The sequence below is a fragment of the Anopheles gambiae genome, chromosome 2 (assembly GCF_943734735.2).
Source record: "Anopheles gambiae chromosome 2, idAnoGambNW_F1_1, whole genome shotgun sequence".
Taxonomy (NCBI): Eukaryota; Metazoa; Arthropoda; class Insecta; order Diptera; family Culicidae; genus Anopheles; species Anopheles gambiae.
Window position 1 is genome coordinate 107312899 of NC_064601.1, and position 18480 is coordinate 107331378.

Sequence of the window (18480 nt, forward strand, 5' to 3'; positions counted from 1 at the left end):
CCCGAAGCTGGTGTGCAATTTCGCCAAGCCTATCGAGCCGTGAAAGGGAATCGCTGCAAACGTCCAAAATCAACATCATCAGCACCATTTCACTCCTTGAGCACCCTTCCCGCTTTCGGTGCACCTGTGGCCCATCAATTTCGGTCTATCGCAATCGGGCAGGACGAACGCGTACCACCGCTAGGCGTCATACCGGAAAGACCTACTGTGTTTGTGTGTGTGTGTGTGTTTGTGCACCTTCGCACTTGTGTGTGTGTGTGCGTGAGGATGCGTTAAAGCAAACACAGACGCACAGTGCTCGACGAAGGCCACGAAGCCGTCCCAGAAGGTTCGGAAATGAAGCAAAGCATCTAAGCGGGAGATGGTCCGCTGCGTAACATCGCCCGTCACCCGCCAGTGCCGTCCAGCCCAGGCCCCAGCTCACAGACTGGCCCACTGATGCTGATCGGCTGCCAGAAATCAGCTCGTGCGCATCTCGCCTTCGCCATCCTTTCGGTTCGGTTTCGGGCGGCAGTGAAGCATATTTCATAAATCCAACAAGTGTGTTTTCCTTTTCCGGGCTTTCCAAAAACGGTCCCGTTGGTGGTGGTGGTGGGAAATTTTGCACGCGCGCGTTTCCTTCGTGCTGGTTGCAGAGAAGCGACACGAACCGAACGAAGAAAAAGTAACCAAGGTGCTTGGGTGGTGTTGTGAGCCAGTTCACTACACCCAATAAGTGTACATGTGTGTGTGTGTGATTTTTGGTTGATCGATGACGAACGGAACTCTCTCGCTCATACTCACGAGTGACACGCACAGCATTAGTGAAATTATTGTGCCGCTTTAATGCCGATTACACCACACCCGAACAACACAAAAGCCGGCGCTTACTGTTTGCGCCAGCATGTATGCAATCGCACTCCACTAAACTAGCGTACTAGGTGGCGCTCTCTAGCGGAAAGCGCTTGAAGTGCAATGTGGAAAGAAGTGTGATAAACAAAAAACTGTACATGATTCGAAACGGATAAGCAATACTACTGTTGAGTTGTGTATAAATCGAAACTATCCCTTGGTAAATCCACACGCCTTCTGGTATGTAACATCAATTAACTAGCATAACTAGCAATCACTAGCAAAAACAAAACAAAAAGCAAAGCGAACCGAAGCGTCGATTCGCTGCTTTAAATCGACCATCGATTTCAAAATCTGTATTCCATCCAACAACCAAAACACAACGCAGCTGAAGCCCAGCCCGCCATGCCGCGCTGTTACATCGTGAAAAAGCAACAACCCCCGGCGATGCCGGCGTACCGGAACCGAACCACGGTGGTAACCGCTACCGGTGGCTCCGGCAACCATCATCAGCAGCAACATCAAACGACCACCAGACAGGTGGTGGTGGTCAATGGTAAATCGCTCAAGGAGCCAAGTGAACAGGGCAACCGTACCGCCACAGTCCGGTCAGCCGGCGCGGCCAGAGGCGGGGGCAGCGGTGCCGGCTTGAGTGGTAGCAGTGCCTTGGGAAATGTTATTGTGAAAAACGGCAAAGAGCCAACGGGCGGCAACGGTTTGGTGCTGCTGAACAGTGTCAGTGTCATTAGTGGTGGTCCGGCCGGCAGTGGTGGAGTGTTGGAGGGCTCCAGCAAGCTGGACGGGGCCAGCGGCCGCAAGGCCGACAGTGTGGGCAGTGTTAGTTTTACGCTGGCGAACGGCCAGAGCACGGTGGGCAGCAACGGGGCCGGCATTGTGCAGCGCAAGGATGATACGAGCGGCCCGGTCAGCCCGACCGAGGGCTGCGTTGCGCCGATCTATTACACCAACATTTCGGAAAACAAGAGCGGTAAGTCCCGGGGTGCTCGTTTTGCCCTCCCCTCCCCAACTCTGCCTTTTCTTATGCATAAAGTATCAAGCGGTTTTTGTCCGAGCCTTGCAGGTACATTCTTTATTTGTCCTTCGTGGAAAATCAATTGCCAAGATGAAATGAAACATTGAAATTGTTAAATGAAGGTTGCTGAAATAATTTGCAGAAATTTTGGGGCAGTATTTAAGCAAGGTATTCTTAGAAATAGATGATTGGAAATCTTCGGAACACTTGGATGAGCAAGTGCTTTCCGCTCCTATTCCGATTATCACTATGAGAGATTTCTTCTCTGTATCTTTTACACATATTCAAAGTGAATTTATCCGCAATTAGGGCTAGCTCTTCCTTCTGAAAACTATTCATTGACTTAAAAATAAAAATAAAGGATTTCAAAAACAAAGGCTATGTACTAGATTTGTATACTAAACATTAAGACTAGCATCGGAGTTTTTAAAGGGCTCCTTGAAGTTGCTAGTCTTTAACTGAGTTTCATTTCTCCTCAACTAGAAAAGTCAAGACAAACCAAATGCTATGAGCCTCACAATCCACTTCAAGTGTTTATATATCCTCATTCACATAATTCGAACTGGATATTGTCTACTAAACTACAAATCTTGGGAAATGATGTCACATCCTACTTTTGTATTTATCAGGCTTAAAGTAGAGAATCAGTTTTGTTCATGATCATTACCCAAGCAATGTCACCTCTAATAGTTACGCCCGATGTCCCTTGACGTGTCTCATCGACTTCGGTCCTGCCTTGTGACAGGTTCCATTTGTCCATTCAAGCCAGAAAAGCAATGTATCAATTTCCTGATCAATCTAACGTGTCAATCTCGACACGGCTTTAAATTCCTATACGATGCATACCAATCGGTGTCAGCTTTAACCCGCTTACCGTCTTTAAACCATAAATCAGCCTCAAGCCATCGTCACCGAGACCACTTACCGTGGAGCATTCAATTAACCGATTTCTAAAGCCTTACCGTAACATTATTATAGCCCTCCCACCTGACCGCAGGCAAGTCTCCCGCACAGCACGCACAGTCAACGACCTCTCGCCAAAACCCGACCACAATGCAAACGAAGAAAATCCCCCGCAGCAATCATCATTCCTGGGCTGGGCACGGGACGTACGAGCCGGTTGATTGTGAGCGAAACCTAATTTGTGTCGCCACACCGTAAGCCTGCAACGCACACCCGTGGACCCGTGCTCCGTGACCATGTCCGTTTGGGAAAGCCGCCCTTGTGGCCACACTTGCACAGTGGGTTTGGCTGGAAATGGTCCCCGCGAAAGGTGCCAAGGTGGTTTGTGCTGTCGAGGTGGGACAGGTAAAGGTCTCGTTACGATTACTTCACGGACGTATCTTACATTATTCGCAATCAGTGTGGGCGAAAATAAACCGCCTGAATCCCCACCAACCGCATTACACACGTTCGATGGAAGCGTGTTGCGTCAAACCAAAAAATTGGATAGCGCTCACATGGAGCAGCGCGCGTAAGTACGCGTACAAGCGTGACCTTTTCGCGAATCGGTTGTTTTAAACCTGGCGCTGAATATTGGTGCGAGGTGAGAGAAAACAAACGAAAAAAAATACATCCATACCCTCAATCCAACGGTACCGAAGCGGGCCAGTTAAATTAACACTAATTTGATTACACCCTGCGAAAGCCTGCACCATTCGCGCTCGGTATCGAATCCCTTGCGCCTTTCGCATCGCACCTGCACGGCAAACAAGATCCTGGGTACGATTCTCTCGTTGTCATTTAATTATTTCGTGTGTCTTCCTGTAATACCATAACACGCAACAATGGCAAAAGGCAACATAAAAGCGGGCGCGAAAAAAAAAGGGAAAATGGTAAGCGCACTCGAAACACGTGTGGGCTACGAACAAGGGAAGTGTAGGGCTCTTCGTAAAACATTCATAGTGACACATTCGGACACCCGGGTACGTGTTGCGTATTTATTCTCGCTCCTTTCGTGCCTCCTTATCACGGCTACCTGGGAGATGCGGCTGCGGGTGTGTTTGGGTTAGCCCAGCCTGAAATTGGACATTTTTTGTTTGGAAGCATACAAGCCACCGGTTATACCGCCCATAGATGGTAACCATTAATTGCTGTATATAAAGAAGGAGGCGTCGGTACAACCCTTGGAAAGCAGGAGAAACCGAAACGGAGGTGTTGAACTGGACAGAATAAGTCAAAAACTGTCACCGTCACACCGTGCCTTTTGGGCATATACCCGAGCCCGCAGGAAGGAGGAGGACTGGCGCAACCTGCCGGCACAAAATCATTCATACACGACTGACAAAGTTTTCGAATGCTACATAATACGCCAATTTGGCCACACTGGGTTGCGTTCGTCTGTGTCAGCATGTGTGAGCTGTATGGGAAAGAGAAGTTTGGGCACCGTGACACTCACTCGCTCGCACTACCCGGCTGGTCCAACAAGTTGTCCGTTGATTGAACTCATAATCCAATTAGTCACATCACATGTTCGGACAGTTCGGACGCTCCGGTCTACTGCGAGCCTTTCTGTCCCGGCCTCGCACGCCTCCGCCCGTTGGCGGGGGAACGAGAATAAAATAAAATACGTACAGCTATTATGTACCCTTGCACAGAGGTGTAGAACGAACGGTAACTAATACCGTATGTGTGTGTGTTTGGGTGTGTAGGATAGTGTTGCGTGGTGGACCACCATCTGATTTGGTCGCCATAAAGTGACGAGCAATTACGATGGATTTGATGCCCGCACACTCTCCTCCCATGTTCATCCAATTGAGCGCGAGTGGGGATGGGTAGGAGTAAAGAGAGTGTTGAAAAAAGCATGTCATAATTAATTTTGTGCAACTATACTGTCGCGACAAGTTGGTGAGAGCATATTGAGTGTATCGGGCGATTTTCACAGCCTCAGTAATCGATAAAATGTTACTGCACGTGCCAAAATGAAGTGACACGTGGATGCTTTTATTCAAAACATCTTGTTTAAATAAAATATGTTTGGAGCCTGTACTAACTTCGTTGGTTTGGAGGTCTGCACGAAAATAAAGAGAGTAAATTCTTATTCGCGAATTTCACTTGGTTACATGAATTACTATAAAGGAAGATAAAAAGCGCCTAAATGTAGGCTATAATAAAACAAAAATATACAAAGACACATCGTGTATATTGAAAAGCGCCTAAAATTATGCAATCATTTCGTACTAACTAACTTTTTACTACTTTGTTTACCAAACTATGTTGTTGTCTGCCACAATTACGAAATTAACAGCAAATTACACTTACACACTAGCCTGTACAACTTAATATCTCATGCACCAAATTTATACTCATTGCTTTCTTCTGCTATTACCAATAATTAAACAAGAAATATTTGAAATGGTGATTTATTTGCACCTTTGATGTACAATCCCGATAAAAAAAAACCAAACCCCAACCACCGCCACGATCCCCTTTTAGCCAAGAGAAACACATTGAAACTGGCCGACCTAATCGAATCAACTGATAAGAACCGGGCCGGGAAGGAGTAAAATCTAATAAAAGAATCAAGAATGCCGGAAGCAGTCAGGTGGTTCGAGTTAAGCAATACGGGCCCGCACAAACAGGCGCACAAACAGGGTACACGGGAGGGTGCAGCAACATTAATTAGTCAGAAAACTGATTCCACCGCAACCCTCACCGCCCACAGCCGTTTAAACCCAGGTAGAAGCGCCGTTTAAACGCCCCGCGGATTCAGGCTAGCGTTCGGGAAATAGAAAAGTCGCTACATTTCGCCACCGTGGTAACGAACGCTTTAAAACTGGCCTTCCGTGGCCAGCAGACAGGAAGTGCGTGTTGCCTGCTGGCAGAAACGGTTCTTCGTGTTTGCGATATTGTTTACGAAACATGTTTTTAACGCACCACGCACGCTACCGTCTTCCACGCGAAGGGAGATTTGTTGAAAATGTATGTGTGTTTCTTTTATTGCATGTTTTGTTCTGCGTGTGATAGTGGTGTGTGCATTGTGTTAGTTTTGAGACAAGTGTTTTGACTGTTTGGACACTTACATTTAAATTACTCCACTGATGCTACTGAGAAAGAGCAGATGTAATGCGTTTTCAACAAAAATATATTTGTAAACAATTGTGTTAATCTATACATCACACTTGTTGATTTTTCATGGTCGATTTATGAATATTCCTTTATCGAACGCCGCCACTAGCAACGTCACTAATGAGTGATAACTCTCTTGGGGTCTTAAGGGTTACCTCAACACGTGACACTTGTTCATTTATTATTCATCATTCCAACACTCATCGGAGGATGGCAACGAGCGTTGATTAAAGCTAATGTTTCAATTGCCTTCGCAATCAAATATTGATCCACACTTCAAGCAGCGCAGTTATTGGACTAGTAGACTGCTAGTTATTGGACGGGGAAGCAATCCTGTAATACAATGAAAGCAAATAAGGAGTTTGGTTATACTTCAACATCAATTTAGTTTATTTCCAAACGTTCTACAAACTTTCCAGCTCCATTTGAATTGAGAATTTTACTGCTGAAAGCACCTATGATACCACGACTACTTCAAAGCGTACAAAATAAATTGTAAATTCTAGCTCATCGTACCACTTAGTAGTCACTGTACCATTCCGACGCTTCCGGCGGGTAGAAAACGTGTGAACTCGGTACTCTTCTGACAGGTAACCCAAATTGTGCTTCAATCATTTACGAAAGGTAAATGGAAACAAACTACTATAATGTAACCAATCGTCGGCTACACCCACCAGGGACCTCGAACTGTCCATCGCGCTCCTTATGCGGTGCAACAATTTTGACACTTTTTTGCCCCATTTCCCTTCACAGCGCCAACGTCATCAACGTCATCCCAGCGTGGCGCTGGAGTGCACTTTACGTGTGACCTTCCCGATTCTCCGCCACCGCCATTGCTGTGAACATGAGACGCAACATAAGTGCCACGGTAGGCGCTTTGCGGAAAATGTCAGAAATGTTGATTCGCGAAAAAAAAAGTGCCAAATTTTCTGTAGTGCCATTGACGTTGCGTGCGACACGTAAAATATAACCAACCCGATTTTCACACATACATATACACACACACACACGATGAAACACACGCACAGCAAAACCAAGCTCCATTCAGTAGGGTGTCGAATGATCCATCGAGCCTTGGGGTTCGTTATTCGTAGTAGTAGCTGCAAGGGCAAACTGTTACAGGTGCCACTCGTCGAACAGCATGCCGACTACCGAGGCTGCCCGGTGGAGTGGTGTTGTAAGCGACAGCTAGCCCCCGAAATGGTGAACGGGAGGAAAACGCGCCGAAAACTCACCCAAGTCAACAGTTTAAGCTTGCCACCCGCCGTGCCCGAAAACGTCCCTTTTGTTCTGATTCGGTACACGTAATCAAACGTGTTGCATGAAGAAAAGCGCCAAGAAACAGTTCGTAATATTGAGAGTGTGTGTGTGTGTGTGTCTTTAGGAAACCCTTCCAGAAACAAAAAAAAACATAACATAAAATCCGCGGGAGGTCTCTTCGTTCTTGTTTTCCCGGTGCGCGAACGAAAAGAAAAGAACCCAAAATCATGTTTTTGGTCGGGAAAAATTGCAGCTCACCCCCGGCAGACGTGCAAGGGTCTCGTTGGTTACGGTTTATGTTTATTCAAAGGATGATTTTGTTCACTTCGGCGTTTTGCGTTTCCTTGCCTGCTCTTGTTCCCTCTTGAAAAAAAGGGAAGTTTGCCCCGAAACAGCGACATATCAACATTTATCCAGCTCACTGTTCGCCCACTCACAAGCTTATCGAAGGTGGCAACATTTCACCCGACGAGGCGCCATTAAATGTTGCCTCTACCACTGCCACTGCTGCTGCTGTTTTCGAAACATCAACAATGTTGTTGTTGTTAGCATATCGCACCATAAACAGGTTACTACTGCACAAACACCCCATGCTTCTCGCTGGTGCTGCCTGCTCACCACTCCTCGGAGACGGGTTACTTGCTGTCAAGACACACACACACACTGAGGCTGACTGAGTGGCGTGTATCGATTTTGCATAATTTCAAACAAGGTAACAACAGGGTACACGAACCAGGAAAGAACCAATGAAAAAAAGGTAAGCGCCAAAGAGCCACAGCGCCAAAACGAAGTTCAGGAAAAGCAAGGTGCACCAAAATGTAGCACAAACCGGGTGCCGGTGAAGGTGGTGCGCTGTGGAACTGCCTGCAACACTACCCCCACGTGGAGCTAGCTGGGTAATGTAAATTGGAATTTCGGAAAAAGGCACTCCGGAAGCATGTCAAACAAGTGTCGGTCAAACAAGTTGGCAAACGCCGGAGTTAGAATACGAGTGGGTGAGTGGTAGTAGTTGGCAGGAGAAAAGGACACAATCTGCTCCATCAAACAGAAGCAAACACAGAAGCTGAAGGTTGAGAGAGTTAAGAGCTCAAGTCAATTTAAGACATTTTATGAAATCTCCTACTGTTATGGCTTCACTTTTCGTACGTATGCTGGATCGCACCGGCAGGTCAGTCCGGCAAGCAATAGCTACACCGGACGATCGTGTAATGCTTACGGCGAATTTGTTCCAGTAATAAACAAGGTGCAAAGCCATTGACGACATAGTTGGTAGCGTGTTTTGGGTATCATTTAAATTTGTACTGCCACCTTAAACTTGCCAACTTGGATCAAGTAGCTTTCGCTGAATATTTTACGATGTAAGCAATCTGCAAGTTATAAGAGGCAACAATGCTTTTCGGAAAATGCTGGTGTTTGTTTCGTGTAAAAATGGAATTGTTTATGTTTTCTAGTTTTTTTTTCTTTTATTTTATTCATTTAGAAATCCATTTGAACAATAAGCTGGAAGGATATGCTAACCAATTTAAGTTACTAAATTGTTGGGTAGTTCGAACATTTACATACTACGCATACATTCAGGCGCACAACACTTACTATACGCCCGAATGTATGTAAAGGTAGATTTGTTTGGCAACAGTGTTAATTTACCATTTATCGTGAGAAAACATATTTTGTAATAGTACTAACGCCTAACCTGATTTAGCAAAAGCAAAGATATCGCATACGTAAGCTACGGTTTGTGTTTTAAAAGAATTTACTTTCGGAACCATTGTTTAATGTTTAAGAGAATACAGCATATCCTTCACTTCATCGCCCCAACACAGACACACACTCAAGTAAACCTCAAAGCAGATTTTCTCGGAACCGCACCCGGTAATATCACTTCCTTTGTTCATCTCACGTCGTTACAAAGAATCAACACGTCTCGGCACGATCACGAGCTGCATCGCTCAGCTCCCGCCAGCTCGCATGTATGCATGCAGCATCGTGCCGCCGCCCGGTGGTAAAGGATAATTCATGCCGCATTAAGCACCCGACCGTACAGTATCGATTGGCGCTAGGCACCTCACAACATCCCTCAGCACGCTTTCGCACGCTCTCTTAAAGTCTTGCTGCCAAGAGATGAAAGATATCCAGAGGCAGACGAGAAGAACCGGCACTAGCAGTTGTGTTTAGCAGACGGAAGCAACTGCACTGAAGCACTAAAAGACATAGGGGGAGGAATTGGAGGAATATCTTCCTCAAATCTTGCACGTCTCGAAGCCACACGAACGCACCAAGCGCAAAGCTTGAGGTTTAATTGTTGCCTAGCTTTACCGAGCATAGATAATGGTTAGTTTCAAGTATACTACAACACGGATCCGGCCAACCCCCACGGGCGAAGTATGGAAGCGAACGACCGACGGATGCGCCCCCGACAACATAGACCTCCGGAGTGTAAAAACCCGAACCCGAAACGCTCCCTCTCGAGTTAATCTTAATTGAGTAGTTTTATGATCCCATTATTTCAGACAATGATTAAGGCATCGATAGCTCGGTAAATTACGACTAAATTGACCACCACCACCAGCACCACTGCTGCTGCTGCTTTTCGCTGAACTGACCGCAACGGGTCAGCGTTGGCAAAATTAGACCATCCGACCTTTCGTGTCTTGACCGTTCCGGTTTGCCCTCGCACACTCACACGTGGTGCGCCGGCTCGTGGTGGGTGGCGGTAGAGAAATTAAGCCTACGTTTACCGTTTATTTTACACCTTGGGAGAGAAGGAGCAGGGATTACGGTCGGATCGGGGTAAGGACTCATTGCAGTTTCATTGGCAGCACCGGCCGGGTTGCATCGTTTCTAGTCATCCAGCGTTGCGCTATCCATAGACCACAGCCACAGGATGTACATGAGCACACCGTTCTCCCACTTACCACCGCCGGAGCAGTCCAGCATTACCGTTTGGGATGCGAAATTAGACCCGGGACCAAGTCAGCACGTTCCATCAACATCATCATCATCATCATCGTCATCAATGTCGTCGTCATAAATGAAGTACAAACAACGTAACGATGCAAATCGGACACTTTTTAGGCTCACCGCAATGGCTTAGCATTTACCGGCGACATTTCCTGCCCGGTGATTGGCTGCAACTTTAAAGCGAGCATTTTTGTGGTGGTGTTTTCCGCATTTTTTGCGATACAGAAACTTAAAAAAAAAATGTTCATGAAGTTGTTGCTGGAGTCTTGTATAATTTGTTTATTTCAATACTTTTGAGTATGCAACGAGTTCTTTCTTAATGTAAAATATCTTACACGACAAATGTCGTAATGTTGCATATTACATGTGAGCAAGATAATAATCGTTTTTTGAAGATAACATCTTTATACAATCCCTTCCATCAGTTGTTTTTTTGCATTATTAAATATTGTTTTTTTTTCGTGAGCATAGCTTCTTGAATGATTACAATGTGGAGAAAACGTCTGCACGAAGGCCATTGCATGTTGGTGGAGGCTTTTGGCAACCAAGTTATAACGGATAAAGAAGACAAAGAACGGTTTAGGGCGTCAATTTGAAGATGGACACTCGAGAGGCGATACTCTGTGAAAATCCAGCAAGATCTCGCAAAGACACTTGAAGAATCTTAGCATATCCGTTCTTGTTTATTAAAAGCAATGAGAACGATCAGAAAGGTGTGCAATTGGGTTCAATATCAGCTGAAGCCGAGGACGGCAATAGTTCACTTGTAAGCAACTGTTATTGAGCAACTGTAAAACGTACCAAGAAACATTGGAAAGAGATAGATGAATATTAACAAATAATTAATAATTATATTCAACCCAATCCGCAATATAGCCTAAATATTGTTTCATCGAAGTAAAATCGAGTCGTGTCGATAGAGCACTTTTCTAATTTTGATTTTGACAAAAGTTTGATCAATACATAGTTAAATACGAGTAAAATGTGCGTTTTTTTCAAAAACATTCGTCTAAATGTCTTAAAAACGCTTTAAGCTCATTGATACTCCTAATATCGAACCAAATGAAGCACAAAGCCTTATTATTCCTGCAATGAAAGCCCTAAATTTCGGCTATTTTGCATGGCTGCCTCTTACTAACCGTTCTAACTAAAACTATCAATGCAGCACAATAAATCTTAATCGCTTTAGCACGATCATTCCTAAACGTCAACGCTCTCCCGCCCGAACGCACCACCAATTAAGGTCACCAACAAGTCGCACCTAATTCCTTCCAATTTTGCGATGCTTCACCCCAGCCACCCGTTCGCATTCCCATTTGTCCATAATTTGATTGCCACTCGCGGGGGCAAACTCACCGTTGCGTTCGACTCACACTACCACAGAGTTCAGTCCAATCAAATCGCCATACCTCCCCCGGCCCCTATCCCTTAACCTTCCTCCCTTGAAACGGTCAACGGTGTGTGTGGGGCTTCTCGAAAAATCGAATAATTATCGTAAAACTTTATCCCAACTTTCCATCAAATCACACGATCTCTGGCTCACCACGCTTGCCAGATTTGAAGCTCGCCAGACCACACCAATCCAACGGCTCGCCAACCGTAGCCCGCACATGGCAGATGCGGCACCGTGCACCCCATCCCTAGCCAGCCATCCAGCCAGGCAGCCAGCAACACTCACTGTAGTGGTGGAAATTAGAAAATTTTCGCTAAATTTATTTTACGACTGACCATTACTCTAAACATTTGCCGGCAGCATCGGCCACACCTATCGCACTTTAATTTAACCTCAAGAAACCGTACCCGTAACGCGGCGATTGCCTGTTGTGCTATTTTTGACGACTCGGTTGGCATGGTGGTGGTTTCCGCTTTTTCCTGCCTTATCTTCCTTTTTTTGTCCACGGGAATCGTTCAGGTTTCCCTCTCACTCGCGCAATACTTACGCGAGTAGATCAGTATCTCGTCCTGCCATTGCTTCCGCAACGGAGTTTTTACGCGCCAGCGGCAGTACCCTTCGGGAGAAACGTCAACTTCCATGCCTGGGGCCAGATTTCGCCCTCCACCCCTGTCGCAACCAGAACCTCAGTGGTCCTCAGTGAATCAATTAAAATTTTATGGATGCAGTTAAATTTTATTTTACTTCACTTTTAATTGGAAAGTAATTGCCAACACTGGCCGCTAGACTATGCGCTCCTGGATCGGCGCTCCCCTCGAGCCACGTGGAGCTACGGCCCCGCTCTACCGGGGCGCGTGTTGCGTGTGAGTTTGTCTCGTTCCCTCCCTATCTCTTTGGCCGGACTATTTGCCAGGTTTTCCCGCCCTGGATGATTTTTCGGCGAACCTGATGCCCAAAATTGGACCAGGAAACTGATGCGAGAATCATTGCTCCACAAAATTGGTGTCACACTGGCCAAATGGCCCGGTGCTGGTTACTTTCAAGCTCGGAAGCTGGCGGAAACGGGCCCGCAGCGAAAGCGTTTGCAAGTAATTGGTAAATATTTTATGATCACACGTTAAACCCGTCGGCCCCGAAGTAATGGTCACTACAATAGTCGTTTGCTGTGGGTAGTTTCGTACCGGTGAATATTAAAGCAAATGTAAAGAAGTTAATGTTCGATTTGGCTTTTATTTTGCTGAAACTATCACCAGTTCGAACTGCAGCAAATCTTCATTTATGTAGCGCTTGAACCGTATAAACGCCTGCTACTATGCAATTCCGCATTATTTAACACCCGTATTTGCTCCAAGCGTTACAAATATGGTAGAAATATGGTAGAAATAGTTCTACAATGCTTTAGATGCACTTTACATCTATCGAAGCAGCATGTATATAATTTTCACAAGCAATAATAAATTGCGAGAGAAACTATCTTAGCGTCATAACTCTCATATTTTTCAAAATCACTCACAGTGAACTACATCAAACTCACAACTACACACCTACCTTTAGCATCAACAATTTATCATTTCTATCTCGAACGCAACTAGTACATCCAACAACAACAACACTTAAGCCTTAAAATCAGGTCGCTTAAAACTGGAACCATTTTGACATAACAAAACGCAACGAAAACAACACTCTAAACAGCCCTCCAAACAGCAAACAAACGCCATCATAACACCATTTACTCTCAAACAAGATGCCTCCCCCGAGGGGTATCGTTCACAGAAAAACCTCCCGTGCGTCAATTGCCGTTTCATCCCCCTTGCGCTGCACTTGTTTCGCCGAAACACCCAAAGTGGCGATCGAAACTGCCACGTCGGCAGCAGCACGGCCCGGTGTGTAGCCTTTGGTGGGGATGTAAGGCTGTCTCGCCGGTTATCCAACAAGACCGATAGCGGCAAAGAATCGAGGGAGTGAAGTTAACCATCAGGCTTCCAGCAACCCCCGCGCTAAAGGTCATTAATCTTGCTTATAAAAACACATAATCCCTTATAAACGTGTATTAAATAAATATTTATTGAAGTAGATTCACTCCTTTGCCTCGTTTGCACTCCCGGTGAAATCTGCAGATGAAAGGGGGAAACACACCTTCGAAAGGCAGCGATTCTTGTGTATACTAAGGCAACATTCAAGAAGAGCGATTTCTTGGGTGTAATGTAACATTTCACCACTTTGACGAAAAGGTTAAACTATTGATTGAAGTTTTTGGAGTTAAGAGTTCAATAATATTTCTTTATGAATGCCCTTTAGGTCCAACAAAGATCGAAACTCATGCGCATATTTGCAAAGAACATGCTTGAGCAATACTTTCTGTAACATGAATCATAGAAGGACCAAATCTATCCTTCAAACTTCGCGTTCCCGCACCAGCTGAACCCACAAAGCACACAGAAGACAACAAAACATCCTCTCCAGCACGGAAATTGATTACATATATTTCGTGTTTGATCAATAAATTTATAACAATTTCTCATATTTATTCACCGGGTTTGAAAGGCCCCGAAACCCGATCGCATACCATATGCTTCCCGAACGAGCCCGCGCTGCCGTTGTTCACGTTAACCAACCACTCTTTCTCTTGGACCACCCAACCAACCACCCGTTGGTACGGTCAACGCAACGACCATCAATAATAATCCGTACCGCGATGGGCGCTTCCTCCCCTGCCCAATGAGCGATAATAAAGCAACACTTTATGCTTGTTAAGAGCCACCCACCTGCCACACCAACACACGCCACCCAAACGACCGAGCGGTATTGGTTTTACAGTAACGGCAGCGAGCAGATATTTTGATTTGCTTATTTTTATTTCATTTTTATAGCCTTCATCCTGACACGGTCGCATGTTTCGGGCGCTTGGATGTGCTCGTGTGAATGTGTTTGTTTTTTTTATATTTTGTTTGATAATTTTGTGCACATTCTTTCGTCCGTGCGGTTGGGTGTATGGGAGATGTGGAAAGCAAACACAGAGTACACAAACATCGTCCACACAGATAACACGATGCTTCGTGCTAAGGAATTCTTCGTGCACGCAGGCATTGCACATGGAAGGAGATACACCGAAGGACACACCAACTCACACGATCGTCTCACAAACGTCTCATAAAATAACCATAATCGTTCAAACGTGTTGCTCACGCGTGCAGAATAGGCCAAAAACAAAGGGAAAGGCGCATTACTTCCTTCCACCATATCTAACAAACAAACAAAAAATACGCGAAACAGTAAGTGCGTTTGTGTGGATGGTTTGTGCCACCAAACGGTTTGATGCACTCGTTAAAGGTAAATGATGGATCCATTTCGGGGCGAAAGTAACTTCACGTGCAAGCAAGTTATAGACTGTGTACCGCTCGCTGCTAGAGGTGACAATGGAACGCTCAAACTGGCGACAGAAGCAGCAGGAAACAGGTCGTAATATTTTAGTACATGGATTGTAGTGAAGAGCGTCGATGGCTAATGTCTCGATTGTAAAGTATTCAGTTGTCAATTCAGCACAAACATGAAGACGATTTTTTTTGCTGGAGTTTGCTGCTAGAGTAATAATCGAATTTCTGGATGCATTACAATGTGTACTGCAAAATGTATTCAAATTTCATTCACAAATCCGCAGATTAAGGTATGATAAGCTTTTCCCCTGTACAAGAATCTAGTAAAATACGTCTGCACTGTACAAAAATTTAAAAAGAACGGTTTGTTATTTGCATTGCATACTATCAGGCTGATTTCAACAACGCGATTATGCAGTATGCAATCCGCATGGCAGTCAATGCTGAATTTATTCAATTTACGTTATAATTACATATTGATGGTAACTATTACTAACAAGTTTACTGCCTACTACTGACTGCTTGAGTATTAGCTAGCTGAGAAATATTTGGATAAAACCTTCAGTTATTGAAGTAGAATTTCAATTTGCAAACAAGCTTAAAAATGCATTGCGAACGATATTTTAACAACCAGATTAAATTGATTCTCCAATAAAGATGTCGTCCGACTGTTGTTGCAAGGTGGTAAATGTCACCGGTAATCCCAACTACAAGACAACGCTCACTCGCCCACAACCCCGTAGAATGCACCGGACCGTTTAATTGTTTGTGTTTGTCTCGACCGGGCAAAGTGCAGATGCACCTTTGGTATGTCCCCAGAGGTCAACCAATTGACTTGCTCCTACGACGAAGATGTAACGAATGAATCCCTCCTCCAACGCTCACACTGCCTACCCACCTCACCGTACCTTCCGTACAGGTTCAACCAGGTCGTCGTGCAGGTAGGAGTGTCCCGAGCCATGCTGTTTGATGTAGCGCCCGTTTTGAAGGCACTGATCCATTTTGATTAGTTTTATAACCACCCGACCACATCCAGGCGCAGGTCCGCCAGCAGAAGTATGAGGCTATTGCTGGTGTGTGGAGAGGGGAATGCAAAAGACGGCCACTCGTAATTACGAAGCCCGGTTCCAATCGGAACGCCCAGAGGCTGTTGCATATTTTATGCCGACATCCCTAAGCCTGTCGGTTTGCGTTTCATTCGTTTCTACCGCTCTGGACAGCGCCGAGTATGCGTTCGCTCCCCCCCCCCCTTCCTCTCTCTCTCACTCTCTTCTTTTCCCTCCGGCACCACCCAATGCTAACGCATCGGGCACAACAAGGGAGGAGGGAGGGGGTGCTGCTGAGGAAAATCTATTACACCGGTGAGAATTAATCACCCTTTTGGAAGCTGTTAATTTGTTTTATGGTGTAGTATCCAATTATCTCGTTGCACCAAATGCACTTACGCACACGCTAGCACGCCCGAAATGCTCGGCCTCATGGCTCAGGGATTCGCCCTTGCGAAGGTAAACATTCGGTGTCCTTTTTCATTTTGGCTCGATGTGCGAAATGAAAGGGAGGATGGGTCACCTAGTTGTCATTCGTATTACGCGCGATGGATGGGATGAATAGGCTCGTTATGGAATGATGCGAAACGTTTCTAGAATGACAATATTTGTGTCAAAAATATAAATCATCGAAAAAAAGGTAAAATCATTCGAAAATAGAAGAAGAATTGCAAATGAATCTATGTCGCCAGAAAGTATGCAATCAGTCGTACACGTGCTTTTGATCAGGTGTAATTAGCATCACGAAACATAATTTTCTTTCAAATCCATTATATTTTCATGCCTCAGTGTATTCGTTTAAACGATATTGATGTTTATAAAAAATAACTTTCAGCTAAAGATACAATTAACACAATCACTAGTTCCTAAAAGTATGCAAATGTGATCAATTTCCCTTTTTAAATCAATTTCTGAAGAATAAAGCATATCTTTAGGCGCTTTACGAGCGCTCTCAAGGCAATACATCAGTTTTGATAACTTATCAAACAACTTTTACGATATTCCATTCCACCCTCCAACCTCTTTTCATTCTCTTGGCCTCCTCGTTGACCTTAATCCTACCCCGCGCCCACCGGGCATCTTCCATCACCCAACCCAACATACACTACTTTTCATCTCCCGCATGCATTTCCTTTGCGGTCCTTGCGTCAGGGCAGGGACGGGGAGGAAGGGGGCCGTTTATTCCTTCCAACCGATCAAACACGCGCGTCGGCTTGCGGTTCGCTCGTCCGTGCAGTGCTACCGCGATGACGCGCCACCCGAAAATGCGTACGGCGGGCGCGTAAAAACGAAGGAAAACACCATTAGCAGGAAATTTATGTTTACGGGAAATGAATTTATTGATTTTATGTTTGGTCACCCGGAGGACCAGGAGCAGCGTCAGAGCAAGGGCCGCGCGGTTGAGTGGAGGTGAAACGTGGAAAAGTGGCCAACCACAACAATCACCACCCACCCGGGGCTGTCCCAACCCAACCCAACAACCAGCCATAACATCGGTGCACCACCCAGACACACAATAGCCGACCGGCGTGTTTCCATATGGTTCCCGGGAAGCTCGTGTTAGTTCGATTTTCCTTTCCCACTTCCACGTGCGGGTGGGCCCGTTTTTATGGTGTTTCAATTGGGCGCAAAGAAAACAACTTTACTGCGAGACTGTTGCGGATTTTCTTCCTTTTATATCCCCCCCCTCCCCTCCCCTTCCCCTTGCTCCATGGGGTGGCCGTTTTTTTACCCATCATTAAACAAAACCTCCGTTTCTGGTACTTTCACCGCACAAACCAACGGAATCGAGGAAAACAACGATACACGCAACGGTTGTAATACGTTTCTTCTGTTCGGCGTGTTCCACTGTTTGAACCCTTTTGATCATTCTACCGGGTGTGCCCCAGCTATCATGCCATCCATCCATCCCGTGCCGAAACATTATCTTCATCACCGGGTCGGGGGAGGGGTGGAAAAAATGGCAAAACTTTTATGGTGTTGCATTGAAGGTTTGCTGACGAGCGAATAAAAAATTCGAACAGATAGAGCCCTACCGAAAACATAACCCTCTCTCACCGTATCCCTTTCTATCTCTCTGTCTCACTTTCCCTCTCGCTGCTCAACATTCATACAAATGTTTTATTTATTGAAATTATGAGCCATACAGTTATAAAACCGAATGAATTTCAATAATAAATCTGATTGAATAATCAGAATTTATGTCAAAAATATTCAAATGCGCGACGTGTTCGACGAGCAGAAATGGCTGTTGCACTTTCCCTCTCGCGCGTACCGTTCTGACGGGCCAACCTTTTTTTTCGAACCCCAAACGGGCGTCCAATTTTCACTCTCTTTTGCAAAACGGAGCGCCCCATAAATAGAGAAAAGAGAAGGGAGGGGTAGCGGTGAGCAATTTACGATCCTCACTTCACTGTTTCCTTTCCTGCATCGGCAAAATAACAAGCCACAAGGTTGGCTGTTGTACGGGGGCATTTGCTTCGCTGGCCCCCCCCGATCCCGAACAACAACAGA

At 45.5% G+C, this 18480-nt stretch overlaps 1 protein-coding gene across 1 annotated transcript in view; it reads left to right on the plus strand.

Annotated features, from left to right (window-relative positions):
• The first annotated feature begins 214 nt into the window (after window positions 1–214).
• LOC1270271 (mucin-5AC) overlaps window positions 215–18480 on the plus strand; it is a 32548-nt gene continuing 14282 nt past the window's right edge. The window contains exons 1-2 of the mRNA XM_061644033.1: window positions 215–1071; window positions 1220–1819. Of these exons, the coding sequence (XP_061500017.1) occupies window positions 1237–1819 (583 nt within the window). The 5' untranslated portion in view covers window positions 215–1071; window positions 1220–1236. The remainder of the gene's footprint in view (window positions 1072–1219; window positions 1820–18480) is intronic.